The 21,383-nt window shown below is 35.0% G+C and overlaps 2 protein-coding genes across 5 annotated transcripts; one reads left to right on the top strand and one right to left on the bottom strand.

Annotated features, from left to right (window-relative positions):
* The first annotated feature begins 306 nt into the window (after positions 1–306).
* Positions 307–9,247, top strand: RtGEF (Rho-type guanine nucleotide exchange factor). Its single transcript, XM_077427034.1, has 12 exons — positions 307–423; positions 1,481–1,707; positions 1,774–1,936; positions 2,010–2,228; positions 2,297–2,495; positions 2,570–2,803; positions 2,886–3,104; positions 3,216–5,510; positions 6,212–6,497; positions 6,567–6,767; positions 8,619–9,047; positions 9,144–9,247. Exons 2-12 carry the CDS (start codon positions 1,524–1,526, stop codon positions 9,245–9,247), a joined length of 4,533 nt encoding a protein of 1,510 aa, XP_077283160.1. The 5' UTR covers positions 307–423; positions 1,481–1,523.
* A 2,907-nt stretch (positions 9,248–12,154) lies between these two features.
* On the bottom strand, positions 12,155–15,789 carry LOC143909850 (betaine-homocysteine S-methyltransferase-like). 4 transcript variants are annotated; one of them, XM_077428083.1, is made up of 7 exons: positions 15,475–15,789; positions 14,582–14,747; positions 14,353–14,508; positions 14,181–14,281; positions 13,853–14,014; positions 13,572–13,789; positions 12,155–13,496 (listed from the first exon to the last, which is right to left on the bottom strand). In XM_077428083.1, the coding sequence occupies exons 2-7, from the start codon at positions 14,730–14,732 to the stop codon at positions 13,346–13,348; spliced, it is 939 nt and encodes a 312-aa protein (XP_077284209.1). In that variant the 5' UTR covers positions 14,733–14,747; positions 15,475–15,789; the 3' UTR covers positions 12,155–13,345. The 4 variants fall into 4 exon arrangements, with proteins under 4 accessions (XP_077284209.1, XP_077284211.1, XP_077284210.1 ...); XM_077428085.1 differs by having other exon boundaries at positions 15,574–15,789; XM_077428084.1 differs by having other exon boundaries at positions 15,536–15,672.
* Between the last annotated feature and the right edge of the window lie 5,594 nt (positions 15,790–21,383).

Raw genomic sequence — 21,383 nt, 5'->3', positions numbered from 1 at the left:
CGAGTTCTCATTAGTATGATAGACTTTTCGGCTGCCAGATGTTCCGTTATAGAGATTTTAGTGACTTTTGGGCGAGCGCTTTGTGAGCAATAATCACCGAACCCATTACAACCATATAAAAAATAAATTAATTATAAATTCTCCTAAAGCTTTGGGCCCCGGTGAGATCGCTCCACCTTGCACACCAAGAAGAATACGCCACTGATCAAGGTATCACAATTGGTAGGTAGAGCAGAGAGCTACGAAATAATATTTCGAATTAAAAGGACGAGTTGCTATGCGGTGGCGCCGTCGTTAGTTTAAAGTAGTTGTCAGCCGTGCGTTTGGCGAGTGTCGAGTGGCGAACTGATGAGGTGCGGCGCATACATTTGCATTCTAGCCGCTCCTCCCCTCGCTCCCCGCCCCCCGCTTCCTCACAACCCCGTAAGTGAGTCTTCGCCCCCCCGTCCCCCCCACGCCCCCTCTCACCGACATTCATCGTTTGCACGTGACAATGTTTATCCTCAGCTGTCCAAAAATGGTTATTTTCGTTATTTGTATACGAAAAGCCTTGAATAAATCATTCACTGACCATAACAATGCCTATATGTCAATTGAATTTTTCTATTGAATATTCTCTACTATTTCATTGTCATGTCTTATATGGGAAGCGTACTGTGTGCTTAACAAATATTAATAGATTTCGTCTTATTTTTCAGTTGTTTTTTTTTATTATTAATTTGTTCATTTGTTTAAGATTGACAGATATAATGACAGCTCAATAAGTCATAAATTTTATCAATATTGACCATGTCTATGTACGAATTAAAATAAATAAATCTTATTTTTAATATATACATACATATGTTGATGATTTATTATAAATGGACAGTTTTTTTATTGATATGTCAAAAAAATTTTAATTATTTTGATTATAGTCATTGTAGATTTCATTATCACCAACTGCTTTCAATTTATGAATGCTTTTTTTATTGCATTATGATAAATTTTTATATAGTTGTACACAACAATCTTCATTTTAATGAAAAAATAAAACTAATTTTGTTTGACTATTTAAAAAAAGTTAAATTATTTAAGTGTATACAAGTACAATTGTTATCTATCTTACTCATAGGATGTTTTTTATGTGATCCCTTGTGAAAAATCCAAATAAAAATACATTTTTAATTTGGGTTATAAAAGCTGCAAAAAATGCTAAATTCTTTATTGCTCATTTGAACATGTGGTCATACATTCTTTTTCTGCGACACGCTGGCAACAGGCCAATTATTGTAGATCACACTTTGCCAAGAATGTTCTCAACTTCGGTACTATTCATTCAGTCATATCGGTGACAATCCAACCTCAATTTCCACAAAAATTGAATCCGACAATTTTATAATTATTTCGGTATTTTTAATAATTTCATCCGAAATGTTCCACTGTGATTATTTTATTCATTACACTCTTATCAATTAACTCTCCTTTTGCGCTGTTACAGATCAATGAACTACATGAAATAACTATTACGTTTAAATGCTAAAATGTCGACCGATGCCAATTTGGTGCAAGCTATTTACACATTCAAAGGAAAGAACAATGATGAGCTCTGTTTTAAAAAGGGTGATATTATCACAGTAACGCAACGGGAAGAGGGTGGCTGGTGGGAAGGAACTTTGGGCGAAACGACGGGATGGTTTCCTAGTAATTATGTCAAAGAGCATAAAGGTATTTTTTCATATTATATGCTTTTGATTTAGCAATTATTCAGATATTTAACTAAGCTGTTTTCAGACGCCGGCGGCTCATTAACAACATCGCCAGTACGAGCTCCAGCCGAAGTACAAGCTTTTAGAAATGTAGTGCTAAAGGATATAATAGATTCAGAAAAGGCACACGTTGCCGAATTGCAGGGTCTTATCGCTAATTTTTTGCAACCATTAGAAAAAAGTGATATGTGAGTTTCAATCTAACGCATCTGATCTTCAATTTGCTGTCGTAATTTAATTGAAATCCATCTTATTTCCCAGCTTAACTAAAGACGAATACAAACAACTAACCGGCAATATATTAGAGGTTTTGAAAACACATGAAGAACTACTCGCCTTAGTCGAAGAATGCGGTGCTAAAACTGGTACAGATCAAAGAGTTGGCGGTTTGTTTTTGCAATGGGCACCCAAGATTAAGTCCGTCCATCAGATATATTGTGCATCACATCCTCGTGCTGTCTGTATATTAGACAAGTACAAGTAAGCTCAAATTAAAACAACTGTATATCATTTTATAGCATGCGGTATTTAGTTTGTGATTTTTTAAGGGATGAGTTGGATTCATTTATGGAAAGATGCGGAGCAGTATGTCCTGGTATTCTTGTTCTCACTACTGGTTTAAGCAAACCTTTCCGTCGATTACATAAATACGCTGCCATGCTCCAGGAGTTGGGTCGACATGTGTTGGAGTCTCATCCCGATCGAGGTGATACACACCGTGCTGTCGCTGTGTATCAAGAAATCGCAGTAAGCATGCGAGACATTTGTTTCAAATTTTAATCAGCCCAATAGATTTGTTTTAATTTGTGGCATTCTTTTAGTCTACGTGTGCGGCTACTCGAAGTCAGAAAGAGTTGGAGCTGCAAGTAGTTACTGGAGCAGTGCGAGGGTGGCAGGGTGTCGGTGGAGCAAAAGATCTCGCTTCACTAGGAGAAGTATTACATATGGGAGGTGTTGCACTTGGAGACACTCATGCTGATAGATATTTTGTCTTGTTTCCATCTACGTTGCTGATCTTATCCGTTAGTCGGAGAGTTAGTGCGTTTGTATACGAGGTAATATTATATTTGTCTTTTGTTTACTTGATAGAAAAATTATTTCGAAAAAACAAAAGGACATGATAGTTTCTTTTTGCAGGGATGTTTGCCTTTGACTGGTATTACAGTATCAAAATTAGAAGATACTGAAAAACGAAAAAATGCCTTCGAGATAAGGGGTGCTTTAATTGATAGTATTGTAGCCGTCTGTCAGAGTAATGCTGATGCTGAGAAATGGGTCAGTTTACTAGCGCAACATTCAAATTCTGGCGTTCGTAATACACTAATTGGAGGAAGTTTGCCGCATTCTTTATCACAGGTATTGTTATTACTCGTATTCATACCATTTTAATTGTATGTTAATTGAATATGCCATGAATGATTTTACACGTCATGAATATTCAATGTGTTCTTGTGGTTCTATGAACAGCAAAGTGTTTCATCGAGAGATTCTACTCATAAACCGAGGAATCCTCGTGACAGCTTATATCACGTGACTTTGCCGCCATCGACTTATCCATCAGCTGCTCCGTATGCTGCGCTTTCGAAATATTTCGCCAAATTAGTTAGATTGAGAGTAATCACTCGAAATATATTAAAGCAACTATTGTACATTGAGCCGAGAACTCCTCAGAATTTCTCTTTAGTGAAATTTAGACGTCGTCATACTAATCAAGTGACGTTGCGTTTAAATAATAAGGGGCTAGTTGATAGTGAGTCAGAGAGCGATACTGAAACTGAAACCGATGATTCGTCTGGTAGCCCCGAACAGTCAGCGGAATATGATGTAGCTAATGGTAAAATATCTAGACAGGATGCTTTAGATTTAAGAAGTCATGGAAGCGCTTCGTCTGCAGGTAGTTATGTTTCGAGCAATCCATTTGGCTACATAAGATATTTCAATAACACAAGTAAAACAGATGAAAATAGTAATAATGTAGATGCTAACGTGGTCGATTGTACTCATGAAATATTCGAAGGAATTGATGAAATTAAAAATCAATTCGACCACCAGTGTGAAGAGCCGCCTGTAATAAGAATCATGCCCAATTTATCTTTAGATAGTAATGAAGAAACTCCTACTAGGACCCCATTATGTTTTATAAATCAGTATTCCGAAAGCTCTGATAATTCCAGCTTTGATTGTCGAAATTCAAAGCCGTATATGGCCTGTGAAGATTTAGTCAATATGGATCAGAATTTGGCTATCGAAACTATGGGTTATGAAAAATTTAGTCGAATGAATTTAATGAGACACAGCTGTCCTACTAAATTCGTAGCGAACAAATTTAATGACTCATCTTTGACATCGGTGTGTACACCCGGCTGGTATCCTTATGATAAATCAACACTTGCGAATTCTAATCCAGCATCAAACATAGACATTGTTAAAACTGATGTTACAACATCCATTTCGGATATTGCTCAAGTTGACGATCAGTCTAGAGCTGCATCGAACTATTCAACGGATGATGGCATTCAAAATATACCAATTGCAAATTCAATTTCTTCAGAAGTTGTTCTCAATCTCAAACCGCCTTGTTTGTCTACATCTGAATCGACTTCGAGCGATATGAGTCAAGATACTGTTATAAGAATGATTTTAGATCCCCCTCCAATGTTCCGAAACGATGATGAATTGATTGATCCAGGTCCTACGTCGAACTTTGAAAGGCACTCGTTAAATTCCGATAAGAAACTAAGAAGATCCGTTACTAAAGAAACTTTACACAAAGGAGATTCTCCGAACGTTTCACGCAGTAGAAATGCCGATAGTGATTCTAGAAAATGTGTAAGCTGTAATTTTACCAACGTTTCGTCTAACGAATATGGCAACAAAAATTGTTCTTACTGTGAGAGATTACAATGTCATAGTCCTCGCTCTTCCGACTCTGGCGTAGCTGGCAGTTGTAATTTAGCTTCACCTGAAATCCTTCACCGTAGAGACTCCTTGTATTCTCGATGTGAAACAAGATCACTGAATGAAACTTCGTGTCCCACCAAAATTTTATACAACGACTATAGCATGTCCACAGGTGAGATAAGTAAAATAAACTACATGAAGAATAGGTTAATGTTGGATTTAGAGGCAGCTAAATTCGAAGAGCAATGCCCGTGTACTTCGCCGTTTTCCACACCGAGAACGTCTTGTCAACCGAGCATCACTTCAGAAAATATGATGGTGGGAAATTTAGATTCGGCGCACACGTCGGTGACTACCACCTTCATAAAAAGTATTCCGTCATCGTCGGCTACGGCTGCCGTAGACCTCGATAAAAACGCTCACCGTTCACCGATGAAGCCGAAACTGTATAGGAAACCAAGTCGACAAAGTCTGGCTCCGAAAAACGTACGACAAGTCGGATTGAATCACGGATGGAGCAATCCGAATATAAGCATTCAAGAAAGCAAACATTTTCATTTGCGGTTGATAAGAGATGATGAGCCGCCTCAGCAAGTTGAAACGGTGGCTGTTAGGCCGAGCAGGAAAATGAGCACCGAGTCTAGGAGCGGCAAAGCTTCAACTTCGAGGGATAATTCTGAAGCGACTAACGATCGCCGAACTCGATCGAAAAGCGAAGATCTTGCGAAGAAGTATACGACGGTCGTGAACGCGCAGACGGAAAGGGTGCTGTACCGTTCAGACCTGTACGCGCACTGGTGGATGAAAGCCAAGTTGCCCATCACCGTCATCACCTCAGGCAAGGATAACTGCACGAGCACTGTTTTTTCATACATAATACATATATATATATTTTTAATATTTTGAACGCACAATATATATATATATATATATATATATATATATATAAACGTACCATTGTTTTCTTTTTTTTTTTGTTTTTTCTTTCTTTTTGTATATGTTTTTGCAATACGACAAGAGTTCAATCATCATCTCAGTGCTTTTGAGTGTTTGATCCTTGCCTGTGATATTTTTACTCACGCTAACTGACTTTAACTGCGACACTCCATTTTAACATTCTCTTATTGTTTATTTTTAGGAATTAACATGTCACTTTTTAATTAAATATAGCGTTCATTATATTGACAAAATCGATAAGTATACATTATTGATGCATTTATGCATGTATGTATGTATGTAAGTTACTTTTCAATTTCAGGATCATTCTAAATTTGTACATACATAATATGTTAACAGAGTGTTGATTTTTATATATAATAACTAATATTTTTTTAATAATAAAAATGAAAAACTGTGTATTACATTATTTTATATGTACATTATTGAGACAGATGGTGAGCAATGGCTTTCTGTTGATAAATTTGTTTATTAAAAAAGTATTTCTTATAATAAAAGTTGTCGTCATTAGATTTTTTTTTTGTATTTTTACATACTGTTACTGTTGAATTTTTCATTGAATGAATTTAATTTGATTTATAAATATTTATTTTGCTCAATTTCAGATGTCCCCGACGAACAACTCCACAAACAACGTGACCACAAACCAAGGAACTAACCATAAGCGTTCGCATTCTTTCAACAATCACCACAGTTATACACAGTATCTTTATCAACAACAAAAGCAAAAGAGTTTTCAAAGCGATAAAAACAATTGGATCCAGTCGTCTTGCGACACTTTATTAGCTCAAAACAGTTCGCCGATTAACTCGTCGAGAACGACAGCGTCTTCTTTTTCTCCAAAAATGTCAGATTTTTCTCAAAAATTTGCACCGAACAATTCTTTTGAAGGTATACTGTCTTAGCTTCGATTCTGTGTTTCAATTCAACAATTTAAAAAAAAAAACACCATTTCAACAGGGTGGAGTATAAGAAATTTACGTCCGGCACCACCTTTACGTCCTCTAGCCACAAACAACTCTGGAGAAGAGAGCGGTGGAAATGTCCATCCATATGCTCCAGTGCAAAGGAAAGTGAACACCTTTGAAGAGGATGCCTTAATTTTACGTGTGATAGAAGCGTACTGCACTTCGGCCAGGTCTCGAAAAACCGTTAACTCTGGTGAGTGAAAACTTAAATCGAATCTTATGAATCATGCGAATGACTAATTCTAAATTTATCAATAATACAAAAAAATCATTTCAATAATTTCTTATATATTTAACAAATGAATAAAATATATACTGACTTGAATAGTTTAATGTTTTAGAGGGTAACTTGATTGATGTGCATGAGTCATTTACAAAACAAGTAAATTAAGGTTCACTCTTATATTCATTGCATAATTGGTGATGTACGATGTGGGGCTTGGGTCGTTGCTTGTTTGATTTGTGGTGGTGAAGGTTATTCTTTGTATAAAAGTGAAGCAATATAAGATTTTTTTAACAATGTACTTAAATGTTTATTAAAATTTTAATCTAAAAGATAAACTAGCAGTTTAACTTTTTTTACCATCATACTAGTAAGTCTAAATATGTTATATGTATATGTTTATTCTGTATAAAATGAATCTTTGCTGGCGAAGGGTTGAATGTCATACATGTTCCTGTCAAAGTGTATTATTACCAGTTGTGTTATATATAGTTATTTTATCTAGTAGCTTAGATAATTCATATTCGAATGCAAATTAACAAATATTTATGTTTCTTCAGGCAGAAATACAGTTCAACGTAATTATATTATATATTGTATATATTACCATTTAGTTTTTTTTTTTACATAAGGCTTCAACAATGCGTCAAATATTACTTACAATTATGAATTATGAAAAAGAGTTTCATATTACGATAACCTCAAGAATGTATTCAAAACAAAAATATGACTTTTCGATTCAAATTACTAGTCAAGTGATGTTATCATGAATATAGTACTGTGAATAAAATACTTCAAAATCAGGTCGCATTGAAAGCCTATGTTCTGTGAATCGTATTCAAATAGTGGATGAAAGAAACATAATACAACAAAGAACTGAATACATATTGACCATTATTATTGTAAATCAATTGTGTCATAAGAAATATGTATGTGGGATAGATGAAACATAATTTAACTAGTCGAAATATATCACAACTGGTAATAATACGCTTTGACTGTAACATATATTAATACATACATATATATTTAGTATAATTTTAAAACCACTTTGCATGTTTTGATAGACATTGCTTGAACTAATTTCACAAGTTGCAAAAAATTATATTTAAATTGTAATATTCCTGTATAGTTGAAATAGTGAATTGAATACTAACCAAATTTTCTTGCGTGGCTTAGTTCCAAATATACCACTGGAGATAATGGAGTCAGCGAGAAGGCGCCAGAGTAAATCAAGACACAGAATTTTTAGTTGGTTTCTCGAATAGTCAACTCACAAGATATTTGACAGCATACTAGTCAATTAGGAGACAAATTGTATATATGTTGTATGCATAATCTCAGTAAAAACCAAATTTTAATTCATTAATAAATGATATATATATATATTTAAAAAAATCATGTTTGCTTTAAGACGAGTAATTGTAACGTTATGCTTTATTGGATTATGCGTATACATATATACATACACAGCGAATGATGGATTTGTTTTGAATTTCTGCACAAAATATGTTTATAGCTGTGATATATTTGATAAAAGAAGTACAAAATTCATAACATCAGAATTTGTGAAGCAATAAAATATAGATATTTATAATGAAAAAAGTTCATGTTGCCTCCGATGCTAGTGCCATAGCTTTGCCTTTTTGGCGTTTGTTACTTAATTATACATACATACTATATATGAGTTTAAAATATGAAATATTTAACTAGAAACAGTTAGCGTAATGCAGTAAAACCTCATTCAACCGTAGACTTTTTCCTTTTCACTCTAACATGTCACACCGTATGTATATCCCAATCCCGACCGGATCGAAAGAGGTTTTACTCGGTTAAAATTGATTAATCTGCTGTGGTTGGATTTAACTATGTTTCCTTTCGAGTTGTACAGCCTATTGTTTAAGGTGAAGTGTTCTCAATTGAGGTTGTTTTGTTCCATGCGGCCGTATACGATGTCCTCTGCAGTAGACCTGGGCCGTTTGTCGTGCGGTAACGTACAAACACACGCACACATAACTAATAAATCTCACCCGAACTGTAACATGTCCGAGTTCGACGTGTGCTACAATTTAAAACCATTAAACGTAAAGAACAACAAGGTCAAACGTAATAACACCGTAATGCCTGTCGACTATAACAACGCGAGTGTGCGCAAAGTGCCTGAGACTAAAAAGCTATTAACCGAACGTAAATTGAAACTGAACCGTTCTAACCCGTCTATAGCAGAGTTGGGCCGCTGCGACAGTAACAGTCCGATGAGGCGTTCCGCGCCCCTCCTGGACATAAACCCCTCGAGATGCGCCTCCAGCCCTCTGCTGGGCGGGGGTGGACCACGAGTGGGTCGAGGAGCTGTCCTGCTCCCGGCCCGTGCGCCGTCTCTGCCGCTCGCATCCGCCTGGTGCTGCGGCTCTTTCGTCAAACAATTGAGAAAGACCCATCATTTTGATTAATGCACTAAGGGTGGATGGTTTATACTCGATAATATTGTCACTTTAACTGATGTTTGTGTGTGTGTGTGTGTTTGTTGCTGGTTTTCGACTGCTTTTTATGTTTTCAACTGTGGTGTTGCCTTTGAAATTTTATATAATACATATATGCTGACAGTATTATTGATAGTAGTTATTGTATGTATTTCTATATACACTTTTTCGCTTTTGATAAATACTAACTATTTTTCTTTTTATATGCATATATAAAAAAAAGAGGCGCATGTGGTTAACTGTACTACTTTTTTTAATTTCTATTACTTTCAACAAACTCTTGACTGATTATATGTACATACTCTAACAGACAGATCTTATTTAGTTGATAGTTAAAATTCATACTTTAAGTTTTATACTATACTATTTATTATCACTAACCTACTCTAATCGATAGTGTTTTGTGTCGAGTTGAAATTTTTACCCGCAGTAGAATTGTTTTTCGAATGATTTTACTAAAACCAAATTGTACTAATGATAAGTAAAGACTTAGTGAAAAAAAGTGCCAAAAATAAGCCTTATTCGATGAGGTAGATGATGTTTCTGTGATTGATTATACATATTTATATATCTATATATATATATATATATATATATTCTTTATGATGTTGGTAGTAGATTGCTATATTTGATTAAAATACACATTTTTTGGTGAGCCTACAGCTCTATTAAACTACATATACTATCCATTAATAGGAGCCGGCCATGCATGTTATCAACGTTTATCAAAATGGTTCTTTACCAGTTTGGTTGAAGTTTTTAATACGCGGCTGAGCTCGTAACCGTCATGTCATACACTCATGATATATATATACATATGTATATTTCGTATTAATCGTAATCTCAATGTTATATATTGCTCGCATAAGCATTTTATTGAATGTTATTTATTATTCATAATAAAATAATAAATTTGTTTGTTAAAATATATGTGCTTTTAAGAAGTAAATATGTAACAGTATTGTATTCAAAGTATTTAACAGTTAAAGTATTACTTTCGTATTATTTATCCATATGCTACTTCAAATATAAATATATTAATATCTGCTCACAAATCTAACTTCAGCAGTTTATATATGTAGTCATGATATAATTCGTTTCTCTTATACATATGTTGTGTATTTGTAATCACTCTTATACATACTTACATACATATATAAAAATTGTTACAGTTTTACATTGATATTGGATTTATTTTCAGATTATTAATTTTTACAAGTTCATAGTTATTCATTTTTGCAAATTTGATTATTATTAAATAAAGTATTATTATCACTATGTGTCGTCTTTACATTTTTATGCATGTTGTGTTCCCGTCCTGCTTTTGGGATTCGTATGCCGTGTCAATATTGGTTCATTGAATAGTTTGTGACCTCAATTTCCTTGTAATGGTTATGTTTAAACACAATAAAAGTATTTTCTCTTTATTTATAGTAACCGACTTAAGGCTATCAAAGCCAAAGTTCATTGCATCAATGTTGAGATAAAGCTTTAGGTTATAACATGACAATTATTTTGCATAGTTACACAATATATTCTATTAGCCAACAGTGCATCATAAAGACTCAAAAATTTTATCTTTACACATTTTAAAGATCTAATATGATGAAATATCTCAAACGAATCATTCGAAAATGGATCTGTATTGATTATTTTTCCTTCCGACTATCTCTCTTCTATTATTATTATAAATATCTGTAGTATTTATGAATTCTATAATAACCGTTGAACTAATATGAGCTAGACTGGGAAGATGATGTCATTTTGAGCGGCGGAAGTGATATTTTGGTGCGGTCGCCTTCGTTGCCCCTTCACAATGCAGCAAGAGGTCCTTCGAGTTTGTGGGCGTCGGTGGTTCATCTACAGGCCGAAGTCAAGCATTTGAAGAATGAAATAAAGCAAATGAGATTGGAATTTGATGAGGAAAGGCAGGAGAGGTTGCTGTCTATACCAGCCCTGCAGCCAAATAGTGCAATTTTACGTGATGCCAAAGAAAGTAATTGCTAGCGTTATTAATGTATTAATTTACTTTAGAACAAATCCAATTAAGACTGAATTATATGTAAATATATATTCTTATGATTTATTATGTAATTATTTTTATTCGTTTTGTCACTTGCCATAAAGAAAGAGATAATATTTTATAATTTTTTTGTGATGGAATTTTATAATAAATTTTTGTTTTTGAGTATTGCCAGTATTCCGTTTATATAATATTAGGTCAGTATGTGATGTGTGTGTGTTGAGATTTGTCAGTACATACTAATTTTTGTATATATTTATGAAGTGTTCAGAACAAAAATTTTATGAAATATGATTGGAATTGAATTAAATTTATTATATATCATATACTCTAGCTGTAATCTATCAAAAGTAATTATGTATATAAATGAGTGAAATTAATGTTTTTTGAAAACAATAATAAAAAAAAATTACAATTCCCCCATAAATTGCTAATAATTTATGTCCACTAAAAAGTAATATATTAAATTTTGTCATGTAATTGTGTTGTCAATTTTGGTGTATTTAAATTTGTAGTCTTTTGTACTCTTCAAAATTTCATCATGTATTAAGCCCATAGTATTAAAATTTATAGTCGGCTGTTTTTATATATTTTAAATTGTTGAATATTATAATTTTTAAATGGGAAAAAATAATTTTTATTTTAGATACATAGTAATAAGTACACTGAACTTTAATTCGCCTACTTTACACTTAAAATTACATACTATTCACTTGGTAAACCTTAACTTATAAAAACTAATTTTATTTAAATACAAAGATTAAAAAATATAGCCAATTAAAAAAAAACAAGCACATATAAGTATCATAGATATCACAGAAAAAGAATTTTAGTAGATAAAATACAAATATGGTATAAAAACTACTGGTAACATTGTGTGATTTAGTGATTTTAAAGCGTAAATAAATAAATTCCAGTGATATTAACACTGAACAACAAAAAAATCACATTTTTTACTTACCGGAGCGGAGACTAAACAATCTTTACTCAGTTTGACTCACCAAATTCGAATATGACAATGATTTTTGTTGATTTCTTCGTGTTAGTAAGATATGAGCGTTTAAAAAAATGAGATTTTTGGCATTTGCAGTCTTTAACTCAAAATCTAGTATTGTTGTGCCAAAGGAAGTATTAGAATCAATATTCAGGTGTTTTTTCTATTGGTTAGTCTCCACCCCAGTAATTTTTTATCGTGTGCAATATATTTGTGGAATGTTGAATACATTTACCTCAAGTTGAATAATTTGTTTTTCGTGCGATATACATACATACATATTTATTTTGAGTGTACATTATTTTTATGAAAGTGAATATGACCAAAATTAAAGTTCAACCAATCATTACCCATTTTTAAAGATTAATCATTAAGTTCAGATCAGCAGTATATGTTATGTATGTCTTTGTTTTTATTTCAGGTTTGTTATTTGTTTGAGTAATTATTTGTATCTGCGTTCACATTTATTGTTTCCGCAGTGGAGTATTTTTGTTTGTAAATTTCATTATATATTTGCACTGTTCATGGGTTTCGCTTTTATAAAGATCTTCATGAACTTAAGTAGGTGGAAATTTGTTCAGTGTTTTCAATGAAGTTGCTTTATTGTTAAGTTTAAACTGTAAATATGTATGTAACAATAAAATTTGATAGTATTATCGTTTATATTGTAGAGAATAGTATTTGATTGTCATTTTACTATTGTAATAATATTCAACACCAATGTTCATAGACGTGTCTTTTTTTGTTGTTGGAAAATTGTAAAACAATTTTGATTCAGTTGTATGTATACTTCTATAGAATATATAAATATTTGTTGTAAAGTTTTGGGACAGTGTTTACATAAAATTAAACATAACATGAATCACTCCAAAGATTGCTTTATTATTTTTTTTTTTTTTATTGTATAATTACACATACACGTGTATCGGTATAAATTTAGGTTTATATATAGGAGTACATACATATATATATGTATTCGTAGAATAATATTTGGATTAAAACTATTACACATATTTTTTTTCTTTTAATAAAATTGATTAAATGGAAACATTTAAGGATCTCTGCAGTCCTCCAGTTGTTTTCTGATTAGAGCCATGTCCTCAATATCTGTTTGACAACAACCTCCAATATAACGGGCACCCAATGTCACCCATTCGTCAACATATTCATGCAGGGGCTTAAGAAGATTCGGATAGTCAGCCCTGTTAAATAATATGAGAAAACAATAGTGTGCTTCATTTTTTCACTATACATATTTTGAATAAATATATACTTGCCCAAGTTCTGCGATATATCTTACACCACTGTTTGGACACACGACCAATGGGATCATATCGTTCTCAGTTCGTCCTTGGTTAATACCTCTGATTAAATTGCTGACAAATGTTGGATTCACACAGTCAACGCCCAGGGCGAATATTTGCTCAGGATTCATTATATAGCACTCTATAGCTGTTTGCTCAAAGTTTTCTCCGCTGACAAGGTGAGTCTCATCCTAATAATACAACTTATTAATCAAAGTCCATTGTATATCGTTTTACTAACACATTTAACTTACAGAGCACACGAATGATAGCCAGCATGTTATGTCTGGATACTCTCTCAAAAGATCTACAACTATCAGTGCTTCCCTTCTAGATGGTATAGTCTCAAAGGCGAATTTTGTTATGCCATCTTTCATCAACTCATTTATGCGATCCCTGTGCTTTTCTTTGATCATCTGTGCACAATCATTTATTATTGTATAAATATATATTAAAAATTGATAACAATATTTTTGGTCAGTTACCAAATACAAAAACGGTCAGAAACTAAATAAAAATATGCTCAATAAAAAAAATTACAGGGTATATATTAAAATTTATTGTCGAATTAAAGAAAATTACTTCTGCAGTCGCATGGTTTGAACTGAATGGGATATGTTCAAAACCAACGAAATCACCGTATGGGCCGATAGAACCTACGACTGCCAGATTAGCCCCCAAGACTATAAAAAAAACAACAATTATTTAACCTGAAAAAAAAAATAGATCGATCTCACTGAACATTCATACAGACTTGAATATTCTTGCTCGTAATTTTCTTTCGCCATCAATGCTAATTTTCCTGCTTTTCTGATCAATTTCTTTGCATATTCTTCATCACATTTAAAAAACTTACAATATCCTTCAATTGATGCTCGATATGTACACGTTCTGATTATTTTTGCTCCAGCTAAAAAAAAAAAAATCAATGAATAATATGCTCATATACGTGTTTCTGTATATTCAAATAGAATATTAAATACCCCGAAAGAAATCAGCATATGCACTGATGACGTCTTCGGGTCTTTTGAGGACAAATATACATGTCCATGTTGGATCAATATCCAATTTTCCAACATATCTTGCCAGTTGCCTACCCATTTCTCCATTCATAAGCTTAATATCCAGACTCATTTTTAAACTGTAAAACTAAATTGGAAGTTTGTTAAATGATGACTGAATATAAAATATATAAGGCCGCCGAGAGGATCTTGGGCCCTGGGAAAAATAATTCCGGACCCTTTGACCTACCCAAAGAAAAGATCTTATAGACATATTTTTAATATGCGAATAAAATTGAACAAGTATGATATATTAGGTACGATTTCACATGGACATAAAGAATGTGTGCATTGAAAAATAATATTTGCATTAAATAAATATATATATATATATATATATATATATATATATATATATATATATATATATATATATATATATATTATATTATATTGTGAATATATAGTGAAAATAAATACGATTTCACTTGAGGATATATAATTCTATTGTAAGGTGACTAGTATTTTTCAAATACAAAACCAGGACATCTTTATTTACAAAACAAGAATCATGGATGCACATTTATGAAAAAATGAATCTACTCTCATGTATGCTCTTGTAAAACTCTACAGAAGACTCGTTAAAATGATACTTAGTGATTGGCAAACATTCAATTGCGGTTTATCACTAGACCACATATTGTTCATCGGAACAAAAAATGGTTTGGCAGGTGCATTTGTTTCTGTTAAACAAACACAATTCTAGACTAATTCGGCAGTATTTTTATAGGAGACATAATTTGCGCTGAAGGTTTGAATATTTGAATCCACCTATTAGATATAAATAAGTGTAATGGTTTTATCTCACGACGTACCAGGGTAGATACCCAAAAAAGAAGTACTGTATGTGCCGGTAAAATCAATACGAATGGTCACCTTAGTGTATAGACGAAAATGCAAATTCACCAACGTACATTATTGATTTTATTACTGCACAGTTGAGTGGTGGCAGTTCTAACACCTTTCCAACGAAGAAACGTCACTGCGACGTCACTTCAACCTTTTTCAGGGAGAGGGAAAAATTTACTTTTTGGAAGAAGCTTTTGATCGACATGTTTAATAATAGATTTGATTAAGATTCATAGTATTTCAAATGACATGCACTTTCCTGACCTGGCAAATTTAAGCTTAGGGGGGGGGGGGGCAAATGCCCCCTTTGAACCCCTCCAAATAACGTCCTTGAAATGTAAATGATGAACATTGATCATCTTTGAACAGTTTTTTGTACATTTGTAGACATAGATATGAAAAAAAATAAGAAAAACATGAAATAGTAGATTACAGGTTGGCAAAATTTTAAGAAGAAAATGCATTTATTACTGGGTTGTGTGTATATAGGACTCCTATTTGAATATTCAAATTTATCGAATTATTCGTCCAATTTTTAACTACTCGTTATCCGAATACTATTGTTACGTTCCACCGCTGTTATCAAATATTTTATATGTTAATGGTCCAGCGTTCTACCACCAATATTATGTTAATGGGTAATTGGATTATTAGTCACATTGCGATCACCCAAAAGACAATTTTTGCCATGAGAATCACGAATACGGAATATTTGGTACTCGAGCTCTCGTTAGTATGATGGACTTTTCGATTGCCAGATGTTCCGTTATAGAGATTTTAGTGACTTTTGGGCGAGCGCTTTGTGACCAATAATCACCGAACCATGTTAATGGCATGTCAGAGGTTGTGTGTATTTTTGGTATTAATTTCTACTTTGTTTTCGCACAAGTTCAGAGAAATTATACTTTAAGAGTATAGGACAGGAGGGTATGTTGTGACCGTAACCCGGCCTATGGAAATTCGTTGTAGATAACAGAGGAAATTTATTTTCTTCAGTATACAAGTTTATTGTCAGTACAGAAAATTCACGGGGAAGTGGGCTAGTTGCCTGCTTCAGGGGAAAGCCTGACTGAACTGCCATCTGTGGCTGCTGTACTGGTTTATATATGGGCACGGTGATGTCATCTTGTTCTCGGGGATTCCTCCGGGTTCAAGGGTTTCCTTTGTGTGGGTGTGCCACAAGGTTGATTGATGATTGTTTATATGGAGCGAGTCGAATCGCCTTTATCGGTGGTCTGGATATGGGTGAGATGATGTCATCTCGTTCTCTAAGATTCTTCCAGGCTTAAGGGTATCGTTTGTGTGGTCGCGTGCCTTGTGTTTTATGGGGTAATAGGATTTATGCTATTTCGGTTGTTCCCTTGAACTCAGGGTTTGTTTATCTGGAGCGAATAGATGATTGCTTTAGCTTTGCTGAATGCTCGTACAAGCTGTATTGTATTCCTACAAGAGTATAGCACAATTTATCTTTAGATTATACTTTAAGAGTATAGCAAAATTTATCTTTAGATTATACTTTAAAAGTATAGCACAATTTGTACGAATGTATAGATGTGCCAATTTTCCCAAATGCATCGAGGATGATGATCTCATCGACCGTGGTATTTCTCCATAGCACATATGTCGCACGATTGTACCATCGCGTTCCTGAACGAGCATGCAGAGCTAAACCTTGCCCGATATATTTCCATTCACATTAAGGTAAATACATTATTCAACTGGCTGCAGATAAACGACCTCGTGTATGTAGGAACCCCCGTGAGCAGGATCTCATTGTACAGCTACGCACCAAGCAACCTTGAGACACAACTACACAAAGAATAACCATCGAGCCCGTAGGAACTCCCGAAAGTATGTTACATCACTCAACCAATATATGTATAAACTATCGCACCAGTCCCAGACGCCAATGAGACTCCGGAGTTCAGCAAACCCACTCTTTCGAAGTCGAGCAACTATAGCCGTACATATAATAATATATTGTATACTGAATAATAAAGAAACTTCTTCCAAACACAAACACAGAAACTTCTTCCAAACACACTCCCTGCCTAAAATACTTTCAAGAATAAGTTTCAAGAAAATACTTTTTAGCAATTACTTAGTTAGAACTTAGAAATGGTGAACTGGAGACAATATCGCGCGTAGTAGGCAGATTAAATGGTTCGGTGATTACTGGTCACAAATTACTCGTCACAAAGTCACTAAAATCTCTATAGCGGAACATCTGGCAGCCGAAAAGTCCATCATACTAACGATAACTATCATAGTAACGAGAACTATCATAGTAACGAGAACTTGAGTGCCAAATATTGTGTATTCGCGATTTTCATGGCAAAAATTGTCTTTGTGACCACCCCAATGTTACCAATAGTCCAATTACCGATTAAATACTGTCTGGAAACAAATAGGTGGCGTGGGATTCGTCGATGATGTCAATGTTTGGCATTCTGGTTTATTGCATTAGTACAAGTCTCATATTATTTTAATTTGGACTAGGTATCGCGAACCTTTTTTGGCTGCGGGTCAAAATGAACCAATATTAAGAACCTTATGGGGCCCCGAAGGGGGCGCAGCTTTATGGGGCGCAGCCTTATCGAGCGCAGCCTTATGGGGCGCAGCCTTATGGGGCGCAGCCCCATGGGGCCCCAAAGGGGGCGCAGCTTTATGGGGCGCAGCCTTATCGGGCGCAGCCTTATGGGGCGCAGTCTTATGGGGCGCGGCCTTATGGGGCGCTGTCTTATGGGGCGCTGTCTTATGGGGCGCTGTCTTATGGGGCGCTGTCTTATGGGCGCAACCTTATGGGGCGCCGCCTTATGGAGCTCAGACACATGGGGCCCCGAAGGGGGCGCAGGGGGGCGCAGCCTCATGGGGCGAAGCCCCATGGGGCGCAGCCTTATGAGGCGAAGCCCTAAACGGCAACTGATCATGGGGGCGAAGCCCTAAATGGCATTTAATCATGGGAGCGCGGAGGGGCGAAGCCCTAAAAGGCATTATCTAAGGGGGGCGAAGCCCTAGACGGCAATTTATCATGGGGACGCGGAGGGGCGAAGCCCTAAAAGGCAACTGATCATGGGGGCGAAGCCCTAGACGGCATTTAATCATGGGGCGCGGAGGGGCGAAGCCCTAAAAGGCATTAACTAAGGGGGGCGAAGCCCTAAACGGCAATTAATCTTGGGGGCGCGGTGGGGCGAAGCCCTAGACGGCATTTAATCATGGGGGCGCGGAGGGGCGAAGCCCTAAAAGGCATCAGCTAAGGGGGGCGAAGCCCTAGAAGGCAACTGATCATGGGGGCGAATCCCTAGACGGCATTAAATCATGGGGGCGCGGAGGGGCGAAGCCCTAAAAGGCATAAACTAAGGGGGGCGAAGCCCTAGACGGCATTCAATCATGGGGGCGCGGAGGGGCGAAGCCCTAATAGGCAACTGATCATGGGAGCGAAGCCTTAGACGGCATTTAATCATGAGGCGCGGAGGGGCGAAGCCCTAAAAGGCATTAACTAAGGGGGGTGAAGCCTTAGACGGCATTAAATCATGGGGGCGCGGATGGGCGAAGCCCTAAAAGGCATTAACTAAGGGAGGCAAAGCCCTAGACGGCAATTAATCATGGGGGCGTGGAGGGGCGAAGCCCTAGAAGGCAAAGGCTCAGGGGGGCGCCGAGGGCGAAGCCCTAGAAGGTAAAAAAAAATTTGGAATTTTTTTTTATTTATTTTTTTGATTTTTTTTTTTGATTTTTTTTTTGATTTTTTTTTTGTTTTTTTATTTTTTTTATTTTATTATTTTTTTTTCAAATTTTTAAATTTTTTTTTTTTTAATTAAATGTTTACTATTAGCTTAGTCATGTTTAAGCGGTTTATATTATAAATACTGAGCGAAGCCGGGTAATACAGCTAGTATTTTATAAAATAGCTCTTTCTCACAAATGTTTTGACAGTGTGGAGGTCTAGACATTTCTTGGAAGGCGCGTCTACCTGAATCTTGCATAAAGCACGCTATACAGTACCTATATTTATTCATTATTTTCGCTAGTATCATCTTCTTCATTATTATTAAAATGCAAAGCCATCTGAATCAAAAAAAATCTATCACGAGACATAAATTGGGAGAATGTGGTGAGATTGAATAAATAATGTTTTTTCCAATAATCACTTTGACGATTCAATCGTATGATCCCCATGTGCAGCAAAAGTCCTAGCCAAATTTTAAATTCGTCGACTGTTATATCTTTCCAGCGTGCTATACGGCTATGCTCACAATTCGATCTAGTTAATATTTCTACTGCATATAAATTGCTTTGTTCAATCACGAGATTATAAAATTACTGATCTAATAATAAATTTAAAAAATCTATGGGTTCGTTTCCCTGAATAGCAATTTAATCCCTGGCCTCCCCGTAAAAGGAATCTCCTGACGCTGCATAGCTGTATATGTATATGTATGTATGTCAAGTAGATACGTAATACATCAAGTAGATACGTAAGTCAAGTCGTGAAGTCTCAAACGACAGTTGAGCTAAGACTGAATGTACTTTTCATATGATATCCCGTAAAAAAGGAGCTTGTGGTTTTTCCCTTATTTAGTTCCCTTAAAAGATAGCGTAAAAGTCCACAATTGCTAAAAGGTATTACATGATGTTTTCCAGGAATCGACTCACCATTATCGTGTAAGCAGGTAAATCGAAAAAGATTGGCATTTTTACATATAAAGTGATAGCATCATATTTGGATCACCAATTAGACATTTTAGTATATTCACTTACATTTACTAAGAGTAATATTTACTAAGCTTTTTGTATAAAAATATAATCACCAAAACGTCTATATTTTTTGAATAAGTTAAAAAATAAACAGTAAATAAAATTATATAAAATTTAAAATAGAGAGTGTATAGAGACCTTTAGGCGAAAAAATTGAATGCTTCTCGCGTTACTACAGCAAGTGCGTATTTTTTTTTTTTGAACCTTTCTGTTGGAAAGGGACAAAGCGCGCTCGGTGAGTCGCGCGTGGCTACGAAAATTTTGTGAACACGACACAACAGGCGTGTCGTTAGTAGAGACCGGAATCTGAAGGGGCTGTTTATTGTTCAAAGATTGTAAATGCATTGTTAAAGGTTTGCCGAACCTTTTTTACAAAGGATTTACAACAATGGAACAATAGGCGGCACGTTTCCGGCCCCTTCAGATTCCGAACTCTAGTCGTTAGCACCCAACGGGTTAAATGAATAGGGCCAACCCTCATTTAACCTAACCTATCCTAACCCTTAAATAGTACCAACCCTAACAATCTAATCTTAAATGAATAAAACTGGTTATGATTTCACTGAAACGTCGGTGAAAATATATTTTCACTTGAAATATAATTTCACTGTGACATATACATATGTACATGCATAGATTACTTGGTGACCCGCGGTCATAGATTGTCGATGCCCCATTTAGAACGTCTCAGGTCTCGTTTTACATTCGTTTAAGTCGTATGAAATTAAATAAAGATAACGTCTGTCCAATTACATTTATACAAGTGTCATATTACTGTGAGAATTAAATAATTTGTATGAAGTTCATAACAACGTAATAACTTGAATCACTGATCACTTTAGAAACAATGTGTCTTTGTTAGTATGTATGTGGCTTTGTATAGGTACATATTTTGGAGATGATTCAAACTGCCCATTGAGTCCACTAATGTGTTGACTCCTTAATGTGTTTTGTGAAAAATAATGATGAAATGATTTTTAATTTCAATTTTGAAACTTTGGGGGGGGGGGCTCAAGCATGCTAGCCCAGGGGCCCGGCTTGGGATGTGCGGGCCATTGTTCAAATTTATACATATACACAGGGCTTTTTTTTTTTTAAAAAAAAGGTGCCGGAACTCACT

The sequence above is a fragment of the Arctopsyche grandis genome, chromosome 3 (genome assembly GCF_051622035.1).
Source record: "Arctopsyche grandis isolate Sample6627 chromosome 3, ASM5162203v2, whole genome shotgun sequence".
Taxonomy (NCBI): Eukaryota; Metazoa; Arthropoda; class Insecta; order Trichoptera; family Hydropsychidae; genus Arctopsyche; species Arctopsyche grandis.
Note: the sequence above shows the minus strand (reverse complement) of the source record. Positions and strands in the feature narration are given on the sequence as shown.